This window comes from Musca domestica, unplaced genomic scaffold, assembly GCF_030504385.1.
Source record: "Musca domestica strain aabys unplaced genomic scaffold, Musca_domestica.polishedcontigs.V.1.1 4, whole genome shotgun sequence".
NCBI classification, from domain to species: domain Eukaryota; kingdom Metazoa; phylum Arthropoda; class Insecta; order Diptera; family Muscidae; genus Musca; species Musca domestica.
The window spans coordinates 16,173,415-16,190,896 of record NW_026712328.1 but is presented as its reverse complement, the minus strand read 5'-3'; the positions used below and the strand labels follow the sequence as shown (position 1 = coordinate 16,190,896).

At 34.4% G+C, this 17,482-nt stretch overlaps 1 protein-coding gene across 1 annotated transcript; it reads right to left on the bottom strand.

Moving 5' to 3' along the window:
- Window positions 1–1,011: 1,011 nt before the first annotated feature.
- LOC101891869 (membrane metallo-endopeptidase-like 1) lies at window positions 1,012–3,227 on the bottom strand. The gene has a single exon (XM_011293207.3). It carries the CDS (start codon window positions 3,065–3,067, stop codon window positions 1,052–1,054), a length of 2,016 nt encoding a protein of 671 aa, XP_011291509.2. The 5' UTR covers window positions 3,068–3,227; the 3' UTR covers window positions 1,012–1,051.
- Between the last annotated feature and the right edge of the window lie 14,255 nt (window positions 3,228–17,482).

The window sequence follows — 17,482 nt, the reverse complement described above, 5'->3', positions numbered from 1 at the left end:
TTTCGAACCTCAAATGCCAAATTTGAAACAAATCTGATGAATAATGTCGCTAAAATCATCAAAATATCGAATATCCGGAGGTACCGTTATATAGGGGCTATATGAAAATGTGGACCTACATGGCCCATTTACGAAGTTAACCTGCAAAATAAAAATGTGTGCAACATTTTAGCCTTCTATCTCAATTCGTTCGAAAGATGGCGTGATTTCAACAGACAGACGGGCGGACAGACAAACAGACGGACATGGCTATATCGTCTTAGAATTTTACGCTGATCAAGAATATATATACTTTGTTGGATCTGACATGAGTATTTCGAGGAGTTACAAACGGAATGACAAAATTAATATACCCTCCATAGTATGGTAAAGGGTATAATAATTAAAAAAAATAGATGAGGTTCAATATAAAAGCCATTGCCCATTTGGCAAATGAGATTACCTCTTTAATTCTGTCATGCGTAAATTCGTTAGGAAGTTCGAGAGGATGTATCCTGACGCAACATTAAAGGAAGTCCCGAAAAACAGGATCCCCACATGCAGGACGGTGGTGAAACCAATCGAAGTCTTAAAAAAATATAAAATAAATAAGGACAAGGATAGAAGGAAACTGTAGCAAAGAAGCCGAATTTTTTTTTCGACAGATTTTTTTTTTTTTTTTTTTTGAAAATTTTAAAGTTTTTTCCAAATGGTGGAGGGTATTAAAAGTTCGGCCCGAACTTAACTGCGTTTTTACTTGTTTCTTTTTTTGGAAAATAAATGAAGTTAGCATTACTAGGAACACCATAAATATACATATTTTCCTTCGTGCCTAGCGCCCACTGAATTTGAATTTTTGCCCTACCCACGCAATACTTTAAGACTAAAACGGATCCAAAGTTCGTTTGACGTGGGAGCGAGAAATTATATTATTCGTTGTGTTTTACCCTGTAAATTATATAATAGTATTTTATTACCTCCTCTTGAAACGTGTTGTCCTTCAATAGCACCAAAATAAAAATTCTCTTGACATATAATACATTAAAACGAGTTATTTTATTTAAAGGAGATCTCAATGAAAAAACTTACACTTATGATTAGGGTTCATAGGGCTACCTTTGGGACATTTAAATGTGCTGGAAAATTGATCAAAATTTTTCAGCGGCACTAAGACACGCAATTCATTGTGAGCATGACGCCCCATAGGCAGAAAGTTTTGCATCGTTTCCTTTCGCCAAGTATCGGAGCACCACAATTGGGCATAGGTGATGAAAAATAATTGATCATAAGTATAAGTTAAGGTGGTGTCCAATTCATATTTGTGGGATTGTTTGAAAGTCTCATAGGCCAGCACAATGCCCGCATTGTCTGCCATGTTCTCGTCCTGTTTGTGAACTTGTCTGTGTAGCTTGGGCAGATATTTTGCATTCTCTGTGAGATTTCCATACTGATCGGCAAAACAAGCCTCTAGCTTGGTGTATTCATGTTCAGCATGTTTATTCCAGTACTTGTAAAAATTACCCAACGGATTGTAGTTCCGACCCGCACCACTAAAGGCATGCATTATTTCGTGAGCTAAACAAAATCCCAAATGGGCCACGTTCATTAAATTTAGATTGGAAGTTGACCACAGGAAATTGGAATTGAGAATCGAAACTGGTACGACAATTGAATTGGAAGATATTACATAAACCGGTGTCTTTAGATCCAATGAAATGTGTTCATGTTGAGGCTTTTGGTATAGCGAATGACGCCTCGTGAAAGCTTCAAAACCACTGAGACTTCTTAAGTTCTCGATGTAATCGTTTGGGGTAAACCACAACCAACGATATTCTTGGTCAAAATCGTAATCTTGATATGTTGCCACATGCAGGGTCATAGAGTTCAGCTTTTCTCTAGCCATTTGCCGGGTGAATTTGTCAAACCAAAGTGGTCTTTTGGAATCAAATATCGTGCGCAAAGTTGATGTTATCTGCGACCACAATGTTTCAATGGCATAAATTCTTTCGTTTAGGGCTTTGTTGGACTTGAAAAACATTTGACTTAAAATGTGTGGGAATTTTTCTTTAGTTATCTTAAGACACACATCCATTTGCTCAAAGAATTGGAGCGGCAAATCAGTCCAGAAGTGATGAAGTAATTTTGTAACGATATAATTGATCAGCAACTTTTTGGGTGTCCATTTCAAAGTTTTAATAAGATTTTCCAAATATCCTGGATTCTCAAGCCACACAACTCCCACTGGCACATAGCCAAGTGAAATATTTAAGAACTTTTTTATATCCACGTGGGGGAAATATTCCTTGTGAATGCTGTCGATCGAGTCGTTAAGTGGACTTTTGGTGCCATAGCGATTGGCTTGCAGCAACGCCGACTCAAAATCAACAAGTTCCCAGGCAATGACATTAGCTGTCGCTGCATTAAGGTTTAGATAGCCAAGAATGGTTTCGTATTCATGCCTCAGACGTTGATAGTGTGGTGCGAAATGTGGACTACCTAAAATTAAATTGTGTGCGGTGTTATCTTTGGCATCGGGTTTGATAGAATAGCCAAAAATAATATTGAGGCCATATTTGTGGGAAATTTGGGCAACCGTCTCCAACCAATCAAATGCTTGCTCCCTTCTATGGCCTTGAAAAATTTGCACCGAGGGATATAGATCAAATTCACTTGCAATTTGTTTAAATTTTTCCTTGATATAAAATTTCGTTCCACCTTCTGGATTCAAACATGAGAAATAAAATGTTTTAACTTTGCGTTCCGAGTCGTTGTCTGTCACATCTTGCTTTTTGAGAATCTCCGTAAGTTTTCTATCGAAATCTTTGTTAAGTTCATCGAAAAGACGTGTGGTGTGTTTTACAGTTTGATTTGCTGGATAATATGTTTTCCACTTTCCACAAGCAAAATCATAGAAATTCTCACATGGATCAACCGATACATTCATATATCGATGAACACTCTTCAAGTGTAGCGACTGAGTTGAATTTTTTATTTCAGGTGTGAATTGTTGAACTGGTTTCGGAGGTAACTTTTGAACAGCACACCACAACAACACAATACACTTCCAAAGAAAACTATAGAAACCCATTTATGGTTTTGTTTGTTTCACTTCCGATAATAAAACTTCATCTTTTGCCAATATTCCGAAGAGATTCCTCCCACAAGTGCCGTGCAATGCAAACAAAATTAAATATCGCAATCATGTGTTGTCTAAAGGTAGCCGAGTGAGTAACTGAGTTGTTCGACTCATATTTCTATTTGACCGCAGCTTGTATTTTTTGTCATTTTGTTTTTACTCGACAGATTTGCATATCAAGCAAAGTCGTTTCAAAGCTGACCTACGTTGCTTCTCTCTAAAAGATACATTTGAAACATGTCTGATTGTTAAAAATAATATTCAAAACTAACGCCACCAAAAAGCTGTTCAAGTTGAGATTTTTTAAACAATTGATTCGCTGTGCCGTTTGAATGCTGTAGGGTATAGACTACTCATTAGTTTGTCGAATAAATAAAAATATTATTTGACGTTATCTTATGTCATATTCCTCAGAATAGCTTATAACTTCGGGCCCTGTTCATATATCTGTATTATACATTTGAGCTTTTTTGTCATAACCGCAGTGCCTGCATAAGTACTTAACTCTTAATTGCATCTACAAAACGATAGAAATAAATCATTGCATGACTGTCTGTTTTACACCCTACAACACAACATTTTAGTTTTAATGAAAATGTTTATAAAGGAAAATATTGCTGGATGCAGAAATTTGCCTAATCTCTATATATAAAAGTAAGTTGTGTTAGTTACTACGCTTATAACTTAAGAACCGCTGAACTGATTTTAATGATTCATACAAATTCGGAATTGTCTCCTATTCGAAAAGGAGAAAATCGCTAAAAAATCACGAAAAAGAGATTTCATTGCAAAAATTCTCAAATCGGGAAATATCGAAAAAAGTTTCAATGGAATCGAATTTTGATATAATAGTACATTCTATTGACAAACTTCGCAAGGATCTTTAAACAGTTGCTGTAAAAAATCAGCGAACAAGTTGAAGATTTTTCAATTTGTTATTCTTTTTTTCTCAATTTTTTCAATTTGTATTGTCATATTGAATTCAGTGCATTTTTTCTGAACAAAATAAAGAATAATTTTTCACTATATACAATTTTTGACCAAAAAAATTAAAAAAGTGCGAAATAGAATGTTAACTGACATCTACCTTTCAACTCCAGGGCCTACATCGTCGTTCAGCTGGAAGATGCGCATACATTTAAGCAAAAAAAAATGACCGAAAAAGACTAATGGGGCTCATTTCAAAGCGTGGACCTACTTCTTTCATGCGACAATAATGCGTCAAATGAGAGCTCAAAATGCTAAATTTTTTGGGAGTACAATCAGTAAAATACCAAATATATAGGGGGTGCAAAATAGTAGAGCGAATGGGGCTTTTAGTAAGAAAAGGATTTCTATCTTTCCAGAAATTCTTCCCGAACATTCAAGATACCTTAAATCGCTTTTGCAGATCATGATATCGATCATATATAACAATCGTATGATTTAAGCTATTTTTGGGGCCTTCACCACTTTCTTCTATTTTTGGCCCTTATTTGGCATCTTTGTTTCCAAGGGGGTAGAGAACCTCTTCGCATAAAATTTTCGGAGTAGGGCCCATATTGGTCTTGACTACATTCATCAATTGATTTGGCTAAAAAATTGTATTTATGCTACCCTGGGGTAAGGAACCATCATACAGATAATTGCCACATAGAAATTTATTTAAGTATAGTCCCCATATTAGGAGTATCCCCAAGTCCACTTTCACATCTAATGTGTGGTCAGAAAAGAAAATTTTGTATTCTATTGAATTTGTAACCCCCAAGATAATATTGGTTGGGAACGTAGATTTGGGATGTACATCTATATGAAATAAATTGTGAAAACATGAACAAATTACAAATATGAGAAAGTAGCACGGGACCGAATATTTCTTGAATCGTCATTGAATTATACTATGATGAAAAATATGGACTTTATGGGGTCTCCAACTTACAATTTAAATGGCAAATAATTTGTCATATTGGATTATAAGGGGTAGAAGAAAGTTTTCAATGTAGGTCGATGTTTCGGAGTAGTGCCCATATAAAGGTACCTCCTGATTTTACCATATTTGAAAGGATTTGGCTAAAAATGTGTATTTGGGGGGTGAAAATCTTACATGGGGATAAGATTGATATATACTTTTTAATAGATTTGTATAGCACATCCACACATTTGAAGCCCACGGTTTATATATGGGTATAGGTATTTTGAAACACTTTTAATCGACCAGAATGTGAACTCTTATATCAGTCATATCTGTGAATTATTATGCTTTGACAAATATTCATAATAGACAAAAACTACGGCCCGGCAACGCAGACCACGCCTACTTTCACGCCCACTATCTTGATTTATCTAAAATCTTTATATTTGCCAGATAATGAAGATATCGGTTTGAAAATTATTACACGAGATAGTTTTGACCTTCCCTCCAACCCTAAGTATTTGTTTGGGGGCTGAGGAACTGACTACGCCTACTTTTTAATCTATCTATACATCTATATATATAAAAGAAAGTTTTGTTAGTTACTACGCTTATAACTTAGGAACCGCTGCACTGATTTTAACGATTCATGCAAATTCGGAATTGTCTCCTGTCCGAAAAGGATAATATCCAAAAAATCGCGTAAATATGAGATATATTAACATATTCATTTTGACTTTTGAAATGTACAATAGTAATGTTTTATTTTGCATGATTTTCTTTCCATTTTGACTTACTTTTTTTCTAATGTATATTTGTAGTGTTTTTTATATTTTTTTATTTTTGAATTCGACTATCAATACTTAAATCATAAAACATATGATCTTCGCCTTAACAAGGCAAAACTCACCAATTTATTTAATTGACATGATTTCATGAGAACTGAAATTGATGGCGGGTTACATGGAAGTGTAGTACCGAATTATGTGGTGGCGAAACGGAATAGATAGATATATAGACATCGAAAAAATTTAACGCGGTCACACCCAAGTTAAAAGATAATTACATTTTCAAAATCGCTAAAAAATCACGAAAAAAGAGATCTTATTGCAAAAATTCTCAAATCGGGAAAATATCGAAAATATTTTTCAATGGAATTGAATTTTAAAACAAAAGTACATTCTATTGACAAACTTTGTAAGGATCTTTATACAGTTCTGTAAAAAATCAGCGAACAAGTTGAAGTTTTTTTCAATTTGTTATTTTTTTTTTTTTTTCAATTTGTATTATCATATTGAATTCATGGGATTTTTTGTGAACAAAATAAAGTATAATTTTTCACTATATGCAATTTTTCAACAAAAAACTGAAATAAGTGCGAAATACGATGTTAACTGACATCTACCTTTCAACTCCAGGGCCTACATCGTGCTTCAACTGGAAGATGCGCACACATTTAAACAAACAAAAATGAACGAAAAAGACTAATGGGGCTCATTTCAAAGCGTGGACCTACTTCTTTCATGTGACAATAATCCGTCCAATGAGAGCTCAAAATGCAAAATTCTTTGGGAGTACAATCAGTAAAATACCAAGTAAAAAAAGGTGCAAAATAGTAGAGCGAATGGGACTTTTAGTAAGAAAAGGATTTCTATCCTTCCAGAAATTTTCCCAAACATTCAAGATACCTTAAATTGCTTTTGCAGGTCATGATATCGATCATAACTCACGGATAAGGGTACAACCCAATTTCATATTTATATAACCATCGTATGATTTAAGCTATTTGGGGTCTTGGCCACTTTTTTCATTTTTTGGCCCTTATTTGGCATCTTTGTTTCAAAGGGGTAGAGAACCTCTTCGTATAAAATTGGAAATTTTCAGAGTAGGGCCATATTGAAATAAATTGTGAAAACATGAACAAATTACAAATATAAGAAAGTAGCACGGGACCGAATATTTCTTGAATCGTCATTGAATTATACTGTGATGAAAAATATGGACTTTATGGGGTCTCCAACTTACAATTTAAATGACAAAGAAAATTAATTCGCATCTTACGGTAATGGGTGCAAAATAGTAATTATATTTGATGGTGGACATACTATGTTGTTCTGCTATATTTGTGATTTGGCCTCTATTTGTCATCTTGGATTATAAGGGGTAGAAGAAAATTTTCAATTTAAGTCGATGTTTCGAAGTAGTGCCCATATAAAGATACCTCCTGATTTTACCATATTTCAAATGATTTGGCTAAAAATTTATATTTGGGGGGTGAAAATCTTACACAAAAATTTCAACAAATCTACAAATTTTAGATTTTTTTCCATGTAATAGTACCCCCTCAAGTCCACCTTTTGGCGGACAAACAGACCGAGATGGTTAGGAGGACTTATGAGGACTCTAATGCACAATCTAAGGCGCTAATGGGTTTAAAAAAAAGTAATTAACTTTGGCTATTCTTAAATCATTCAGCCCTCAATTATGAGGTGTACAAAATACAGTAAATTCCAAATTACTGCTCTTTTGACTGGAAAGTTTTGCTACGATTTTTACCATACTAAAAATTAATTTGATCCCTTACATAGGGATAAGATTGATATATACTTTTTAATAGATTTGTATAGCACATCCACACAATTGAAGGCCACGGCTTAAATGTGGGTACAGGTATTTTAAAAAATGGCCCAGTACGTGAACTCTTATATCAGTCATACCTGTGAATAATTATTTTGACAAATATGCATAATAGACAAAAACTACGGGCCGGCAACGCGGACCGGGCCAGCTAGTAACTTTATAAAATCGAGATTAAGTTCGGCCAAACTGATTTTTTTTATCCACCAAATGAACCTTAAAACCAAATTAAACAAGTAAAAAAGCAGCTAAGTTTGGAAGTGCCGAACTTTTAATACCCTCCTCCCATTTGGAAGGAACTTGCAAAATGTTAAGAAATTTTCGTCGAAAAATACCGTTTATATGAAAACCGTTTTATGGAGGATATACGAAGACGAGTACCTGCATACGCAATTTTTAGTCATAGACGGTAGTACGTATTAGGAACTTCAAATACGAAATTGTCAACAATTCAGATAAAAAATGTGGCTAAAATCATCAAAATGCCGAATATTAGGAGGTATCGTTATATGGGGGCTCTACGAAGATGTGGACCTGCATAGAAAATTTTCCGTCATAGCTTGAGGTACCCATTACGAGCTTAAAATACGAAATTTGAAACAATTCCGGTGAACAATGTTACTAAAATCATCAAAATACCGAATATCAGAGGGTACCATTGTGTGGGGGGGGGGGGGGGGTTATGCGATATCGTGGACATATATATATATACAATTATATTCCAGGGGACAAAGTATAGAGAAGTAACTCCTTGTGTGGATTTTCAGACAATTCCATTGAAAAAAAATGGCTACGATCATCAAAATACCGAATATCGGAGGGTTATATGAGACCTATAAGAGGATCATAAGGACTTTGAACAGTCACTGAACTGAAATATTTCAAACAAAGCAATCTGATTGAGAAAAATCAAACAAGCCTATGGCACAGAACAGTATGTCTGGATGAAAATGAAACAACTGCAAATATGTGCATAATGAACATAGAATTTTATGCTGATCAAGAATATATATATATACTTTGTGGGGTGTAAAATGTATAGTTCGAGATGTTACAAACGAAATGACAAACTTAATATACCCTCCATACTATGGTGGAGGGTATAAAAGGTAATTTTCACTTGTAGTACATACATTTCGGATATAATTTTCTTAAAAACAATTGTATCTAGATATATAGTTTATCATGAGATTTATAGTTAAATTTTGTGTTGAATATTTCTTCTTTTGGCACCTTCTGCCTAAAATGAAATTTTATGTACTTTTATGAACCTGCTTGAGCAGTTTTCAGTCATAGATGGTAGTACCTATTAGGAACTTCAAATACGAAATTTGGAACAATTCCGATTAAAAATGTCACTAAAATCATCAAAATACCAAAAATTGGGAGTTACCGCGGTATAGGGGGTTATGCATTGTCTTTGGACTTGACCTGCCTGCAGACAAATGATTGAGCTGTGAAAAATTGCAACTTACTATCTTAATTCGTGTTGACTCTAGCGTAATTACAACATACATACCAACGGTGGGGGCTAAATCGTCTTAAAATGTTACGCTGATCAAGAATATATACAGGGTGAGATAAAAAAAAATTGCAACAAAGTCAAACGCCATACATTTTTTTTTAATTTATTAAATGGCACGAATTATGGCCTTTAAAGGGTCCATGAAACCGTCACACGCTGATCGAATGTTGCTCTACTCCAGACACAATAGTCCAACGGATTGGTATCCGGAGATTTTAGTGGCCATTTTGGGCTGGAAATGAAGCGACGAACTTCAGCGCGTGCTGAGTGCGATGGTGCTGAGTCCAAGGTCTGTGGACAACATGCTCGTGTGCCCAAGGCTTTAATACACCCTCCAGAATACTTTCACTATAATATTCGGCATTTATTCTGATGCCACGGTCGATTAATACGAGCGGAGAGCGACCATCGATTTTTATGGCGGCCCACACTATCACCATGGCCGGCACTTGAGTTCCGGTGGCCAACCGAAGATGCACATTTTCAACTGACCTCTTTTGCAAGTAAACACGATCATTTTGTTTGTTTACAAACTGCTGGACAACGAATGTATTCTCTTCGGAGAAAACCAAATTCTGCAGTTCACTACTTTCCGCCAAGCGAAGCAACTTTTTAGCTCTTTTGAGTCTATTTTCTTTCTGTTGACGTGTAAGTTCTTGCACTTTTTGGAATTTGTATCGCTTTACCCCGAGCTTATTTTTCAATAATTGCTGAATGGAATATTGCGAATATTGTTCAGCTCACGAGCCATTTTCGGCCGCTACGACGCGGGATTCGATAAAGTCGCTTCTTTACTTTTCGAACCATTTCTGCTGATGTTGCTGTTTTCTTCCGTCCACTTGCTAGACGCCGGGCTACGCTACCAGTATCACGGTAACGAGCGATGGTACGAGACACAAACGATTTGTTCACATTTAATTGCTGGAGTGTTCTAACGATAGCCACTTGCGGTTTTCCAGCCAAATATAAATAAATCACACTATTACGCTTGAATTCCATCAGGAATAACTTTTTTCTGGGGAAAATTCTCTCCAAAATGCTTTTGTACGCTTGTAAACAATATACAGAGCTGTCACAGGAATAATTTTAACAGCTGTCGGACGAGTGGCTTAGAAATGACAGCAGTCTGAAGTTTACCTGAAATCGGTACAAAATATATGTGGGAGATATGTCCAAATCTGCACGTCCTGGAAAAGAGCAAAAATTAAGCTGAAAGAAAGGCAATTTTTTCAGCTCCTTTTAATGCATATTTTGTGTACATTAGCTGAAATTTTTATAATATTCAAGAAACATACGATAAGAATAAATGTCTATATTTGTTGGAGAGAAGGGTAAGAGGAGAGGAAATCGAAAAAATGTTAATACTGGCACTTCCGTTTAACCCATGTAAAGATTTATATGCAACTAAACTTGTTTTCCCTCCGTAGCGGGCAAGTATCAATTTAACATTTTTGCCATTTTCCAATATGTGTAGTAAGAGCCATAAAATGCCAAAGCCTAAAAGTATACTCTGCATAATCGAATAAATAAATAACAAACTACCGACAGGCAATTATAATTGAATTAGTTAGCTTGTAAAAGTCCCGGGAGCAAGGGCGTCCATTAACACATAAGATGTTTACATTTTATTATCTTTTTATTAAATGAAGCATGATGCTGTATAACTCTTCTCGACATTAGGAAAATACATTATAGTCTTAAGGATTCCTTTATATTGTTTTTAATTGTCATCTTATTAATAAAAAAACACTCAATAAAATATAACTTAACTTGAATCAGTTAGCTTATTCAGATTTTAATTTAAACGATTAAACGTGCAGGCATGTGTAAGAATGTGACATGTAATAACGCGTTAAGTTCGGCCGGGCCGAACTTTACATACCCTCCACCATGAGGTAAAGACAACCTTTTAAATAAAAGTATTGGATTTATTATTGAGCCCACATCCTTTGACATGAGGTAAAATCGATGGTACCGATTTCCTGGTATATTGTTTATAGAAATATGTGGCCTATAGAAAAACGTAAAACTATGAAGACAATGATCTAACAGGAGATACAAACTTTTATTTGCGGAAAAAACTTTGACTAAAAAAAAGACGTTTGGTGTGGTTTGAAATTATAACTTGCTTTCTTTATTTTTCACTGGCTTATATACTAAAATTCTGTTTATTGCTGCATTTTCGTTGTCGGAAATGCAGCAGAAAAGAAAATACAGTTTTAAGCTAATATTAATATTTAAGTAAACAATTCTTTGGAAATTTGTCTGGAATAAAATGTTGAATTGCATATCAATATTTTAATAAACAATTCTTACAAATAAAGTATTAACGAATATTTATTCTTTGGAAATTTATTTTATAAAAATGTTGGATTTGCATATTAATATTTTGGTAAACAATTCTTTGGAATAATAAAATGTGGAACGATTCTCATTAAGGGAATAACGGGAGACACTATCGTTGAGGGGAATTAGTAGTTGATACTATAACACCCCCACCGCTAGTTTGAGGCTCCGACGAAACTATATTATTTTTATTCCATTGTTTATAATATTTTCATCTTTTAATTGTACACTTGTTACGTATGTGTTCTTATTCTTAATGATGTGTATAAAAATAACTAAGATACAAATTGATACAATAATAGAGACATCAATGCCTAAACTTATAATTTTTGTGTTCTTATCTTTATACAATGCTTGTTTCAATGTTTCTTCATATTCTATTTGTTTTAAATATAATGATTCAATTTTTATATCGGCTAGAGTTGTGTTACTATTTTCTTTAATTTTTGTTATTAGGTTTGGTAGGATAAATTTATCGTGTATTTTTATTTTAATATTCGTAAAAGTTTTATTTAATGTGTTTATTTCACAATTTTCGAATTTGATCAAAAAGTTGCCGGTAATTCTCAGTTTGGCTTTGTTACAGTTATGAGTTATTTTATTGTTAAAGTTTTTAAGAATTAGTATTCCCGGAATGATTTCGGTTACTTCTTGTTTATTTGATGGTTGCATTTTACAATTAGCTTCTTCGAATTTTAGTATGTTACTTAAGCAATTGTCTTCGATTTTAATTAGATTTCTTTTTAGGTTATCTTTAATGTAAGTACTGTAAACGTTACTTTCTAGATCTATGAGTACGTCAGAATAATTAAGCTGTATGGATCTGTTATTCTTATCAGGGATTGGTACGAATGTTACCATGGATAGAGGATCTTTTGAAAAATGTGGAATGGAAAGAATTATGATAACGTTGTTATCGTGGAGTGCTATGGTTACTTTAATGTTGGTGTAACTGTCAAAGTCTGTAATTAGGTTAAGTTCGGTTTGAGTAAGAATATCTGTAGGAATTATTCCTAGTTTGCTGGAAAAGATAATTTGTCCGATGTCATCCACATGTTGCTGTAAAAGTGAGATATCGTTGTTGATCTGGTATATGTGTTCTATAAAGGTTATTTCTTCTTCCATGGTTGAGATTTTATTCCCTATAATATTTTTGAGTTTCGTTAAGTAGTTTCCAATGATGTTCTGCTGGTAATTTATGTGATTGGTTATATTCTGGATTTGAGAGTTCATTATATTGCTTATATATGTTAAGTTATTAATTTTGTCTGTTAAATTGTTATCGTTCGCTCGCAGCAGCTGAAAGGTCTCATTAATTTGTTTTTCGTCGTCGCTGTCCATTGTGCCAGCAATAATTTTTAACCCTTTACCTAGGATATTTAAGAGAGCCCGTTTCTTTCGAAAATGTGGGTTGAGGTTTTCTATTTTTGCCTTTAATAGCATAAAATTTTTGTTTACTGTATCTAGTAACCTTTTTGATTCGGTATTTGATGTTTTTAAAATGTCAATATTAGTTTTGATCATTTCTAATGTTCGTTCGTATTCTGTGGTGTTTATTATATGTAATATCTTGGTATAGTGTTCAATGGTTTTGGTTTCTCCTGTCTTGATTGGAATGTAACCGTTATTGTTTGATAGGTCTTGTATGTCGAGGGTTTGGGCCTTGGTTGCTGTAGTAAATGCAACCATTATTATGATCCAGTTAATCATCTGAAAGGGGATGGTAATTATCTAGATTTTGCTTTAATTTTTGGGTTATTCTTGTCTTGATATTTCTTTTGAGGTCTTATATGTGCTTTGTAATATTTATGCCCTGTTTTTGTGTTTTCAATATGATCTTCATCGACTTTCTTAGATTCTATCTTTCTGTACCTCCTATGATTTTTACCCCCTCGAATTTCTCTTATATAGTTTGTACCTTCCTCTATCACTATATCGGTTCTATTTTTGTTAAGTTTATTAATATAGTTATTTTTCTTCTTTAATATTAGATCATGTATTTCGGGATATTTATCCTCATGTACTTTGCCATTTATAAAGTCTATAGGTTTGATTTGTGTGGTGCTATGAATAGTATTATTATAAAATCCAATGATACGTGATATTTTTTCCTCTGTCGTTTCGTCTTTGGATTGTTCGTCATGTCGTAGTAATCTTAAGTGTTCGTTCAATGTATTGTGAAGTCGTTCGATATCTGCGTTGGATGTATGGTTACTGTTTGATGTGTAGTGTATATTAATGTTCTCTTTCCTTAAATATTCTTGAATCGGAATGGCTTTAAATCCTAACTCATTGTCAACAACAATTTTTTCTAATCTTCCAAATGTGCTGGTATATTGCATTAATTTTGATTTAAACTCTATCCATGATCTTCCATTAATTTTGTATGCTGTGGCGTGTTTTGAAAATTTGTCAATTATAGTTAAGTAAAGTTGTTTCTCTAGTGTATAGAAAACGTCTAAGTGTAATATTTCTCTGGGTTTTGTGGGTGTTTCCGTTAGTTTGTAAGGTAGTCTAGGTGGTCTTCTGTCATACTTTTCCAATGTGCATATTTCGCAATTGTTAATGAACTGGGTTATCCTTAATTTAAGTTTGGGGTTATAAATTTTTGTTTTTAGTTCCTCGAACACTACCTGAATTCCTCTGTGGTTTTTGCTTAGATGTTCTTCCTCAATTATGTTTGTTAGTTGGAGTTCGTCTTCTATATCGTCTAGTTTCTTAAAAGTCCTGATTAATTTGAATCCGTTATTATTTGAAAAGAATTCCCTACAAGTGTCTCTGAAAGTGTCGTAAAATTCATTGTCTATCAGAACTGCATTTATTTGTGTTGGGTGACAGTGGGTTTTTAAAATCATAATTGCATACTCTTTATCTAGTTCTTTTATTGTTACAGTTTTTCTAATATTCTGAAAGATGTTTTCGGTTTTTATCCTTGCTGATCCGGAATGAATTTTTTTTACGATGAGTTGGTTTTTAAATAAATTTATAGGTGAATCGCTTTCTTTAAGAATGGGTTGGATGTTTTCTAATGAATTGATCTCAACAATTTTATTTTCGATCCTTGATAATGCATCTGCATTACTGTTTTTTGTTCCCTTTTTGTATTTAATCTCATAATCGAATTCTGACAACTTGAGCCTCCATCTGACTAGTTTTGAGTTGGGTTCTTTAATCGAAAAGAGCCATGTTAGCGGTTTATGATCTGTCTCGATTATGAACTTGCGTCCGAAAAGGTATGGGCGAAAGTATTTTGTGGCCCAAATAATTGCTAGAAGTTCTTTTTCTATCGTACTGTAATTGATCTCGTGATCATTTAGGGTACGACTAGCGTAGCAAATCGGGTGGTTTTCTTGAGATAGTATCGCTCCAAGGGCAAAGTTACTAGCGTCTGTTGTTAGGGTGAATTTCTTAGTAAAGTCGGGGTAAGCGAGGATTGGGTCGTGTATTAGTAAGTTTCTTAGCGTATTAAAGCTTTCCTGATATTCTGGATTGGATATGTTTATTTTGGCATCCTTTTTAAGACATTTTGTCATGGGTTTAGCTATTAGCGAGTAATCTTTTATAAATTTTCGATAATAACCAGTCAAACCTAGGAATTGTTTAATTTGTTTGGGTGATTTGGGGATGGGGAAGTTAACTATGCACTCGATTTTTTTTGGGTTAGGTTTTATACCTTCTAATGTCACGACATGGCCAAGGAATTCAGTTTCCTTTTTTAAAAATTCCGACTTGTCCAATTGGACCTTGAGGTTGGCTTCTTGCAAACGGTTAAAAACAAGTTTTAATGAATTTATGTGTTCCTGCAGTGAGGTGGAAAATATTATCACATCGTCTAGATAAACCAGACAGATTTTGTTGATATAGTCTCTAAGGACGTAGTTCATCAACCTTTGGAATGTCGCTGGGGCTGTCTTTAGCCCAAACGGCATTCGTAAAAACTCGTAATGGCCTCCTTCTACACTGAAGGCAGTTTTATGGATGTCCTCCTCTTCGATTTCAATCTGATGAAATCCTTTTGCGAGGTCAAGTGTTGTAAAATACTGGCATCTTCCCAGTTTGTCGAGTATTTCGTCAATGTTAGGTATGGGGTACTTATCATCGATTGTAACTTCATTTAATTTACGGTAATCAATGACAAGTCTCCATTTGTTCTTCCCACTTGCATCGGCTTTTTTTGGCACAATCCAAATAGGGGCAGAATAAGGCGAATTGCTATGCCTTATTATATTATTTTGCAACATTTCTTGTATCTGTCCTTCGACTTCTCTTTTATGTATGTAAGGATATCTATAGGATTTACTAATTATTGGAACATTGTTTGTTGTCCGAATTTTATGCTTTATAACGTTGGTAAAACTCAATCGAGTATTTTCTTGGAAGAAGATTGAAGAGTATTTTTTTATTAGCTGTAAGAGACATCTTTTCTCTTCAGAATTAAGGTGTTGTGTCCTAATTTGTTGTTCCAAGCTATGATATTGCTTCATATCCCTGGTATCATCGCCTACCTTCTGCGTGGGCATGATTTTACTTAAATTTTTGTTATATTGTTCTTCAAAAAATATTGGTTTGTCATTTGTTTCTTCTCTATTTTCGCTATTTTTATTGTCAAAAAGTATTGGCATGTCCTGTCCGTTTATTTGTATGGAATTGTTTTTATAATTTATGCAAGTATTGTATGTTTTAAGTATATCGTTGCCTAGTAATCCATCATAGTGATTGTGAAATTTTAAAACATAAAACTCTAACGCATTATTAGTTATATTAAATTCTTGAAATGCTGGAATTACTGCCTTTTCTGTTATGGTAACTTGGTGTTGGAGAGTTTTAATAACAAGAGGTTTTATTTGGTGTATCCATTTCGGATGACAAATTCCTGGATTAATAATTGAATTAGTGGCTCCAGTATCCACTATCAGTCTCAAATGACCTAACTTGGTTTTTACCATTATATATGGTAATTGCCTGTCGAGGCTCTGTCCTGAAAATTTTCGGCTGTGCCTATTTCCATGGGTTCAGGCTGATTTCTAGTGTTTTGTCTGTTTGCATGGAAAGGGTTTTGGAAATTTCCTTCGTGGTTTGGGAATGGTTGTTGGTAATTTCTTCCTTGGTTTGTGAATTGTGGTTGGTGATTTCTTCCTTGATTTGCGAATGGTGGTTGGTGATTTCTTCCTTGGTTTGGGAATGGTTGTTGGTAATTTCTTCCTTGGTTTGGGAATGGTTGTTGGTAATTTCTTCCTTGGTTTGGGAATGGTTGTTGGTAATTTCTTCCTTGGTTTGGGAATGGTTGTTGGTAATTTCTTCCTTGGTTTACGAATGGTTGTTGGTAATTTCTTCGTTTACTAGATTGTGCATTGGTCTGTGCTCTATTTTCATTGTTTCCGGTGTATGCGTAGCCGGCTTGAAATAATATGTCCATGGCCTGTTCCAAGTCTCCTGGGTTCCTACAGAGCAGGATGGATTTCATAGGCTCTGGAATTTTGCTTTTAAAAATGTTTAAAGCGGTGCGTTTATTATTAATCGCACTTTGCCTAGTTGCTTCACCTTCTCCTAGTATAACTACCAGTTTGTTGTTTAGTCTGTGCAATTTGTCCTTTACGTCATTATAGAAGTCTAGTGTGTTCGTCCTGAAAGTCACACTCCTTAGTTCGTCGAAAAGTTCTTCACTAGAACGTCTGTCCCCAAAATTGTTTTGCAACATGTTTTTTATGTCAGTCCATGAAATCGCGTGGCAGTTTATCTCAATTGCCTGCCTAGCTTTTCCTTTGAGTTTGGACTTTATAATGTCGGAGAAAAGTAATTGGGACAATTCGTCGTATGTGCGTAAGTGTGGGTAAATTCGGTCAACGAGGGTAGTAAAAGTCTGTAAGTTTTTTGAATCCCCATAGAACTCTGGTAAGTTGTTTAAGTATTTTAGCGGGTCTATGGTTAGTCTATTAATCTGATTTTCGGCCTGTTCTGCCATTTTAGT

Excerpts from the sequence above, each read along its gene's own strand:
- LOC101891869 (XM_011293207.3), bottom strand. The coding sequence starts at position 3,067 with ATGGGTTTCTATAGTTTTCTTTGGAAGTGTATTGTGTTGTTGTGGTGT.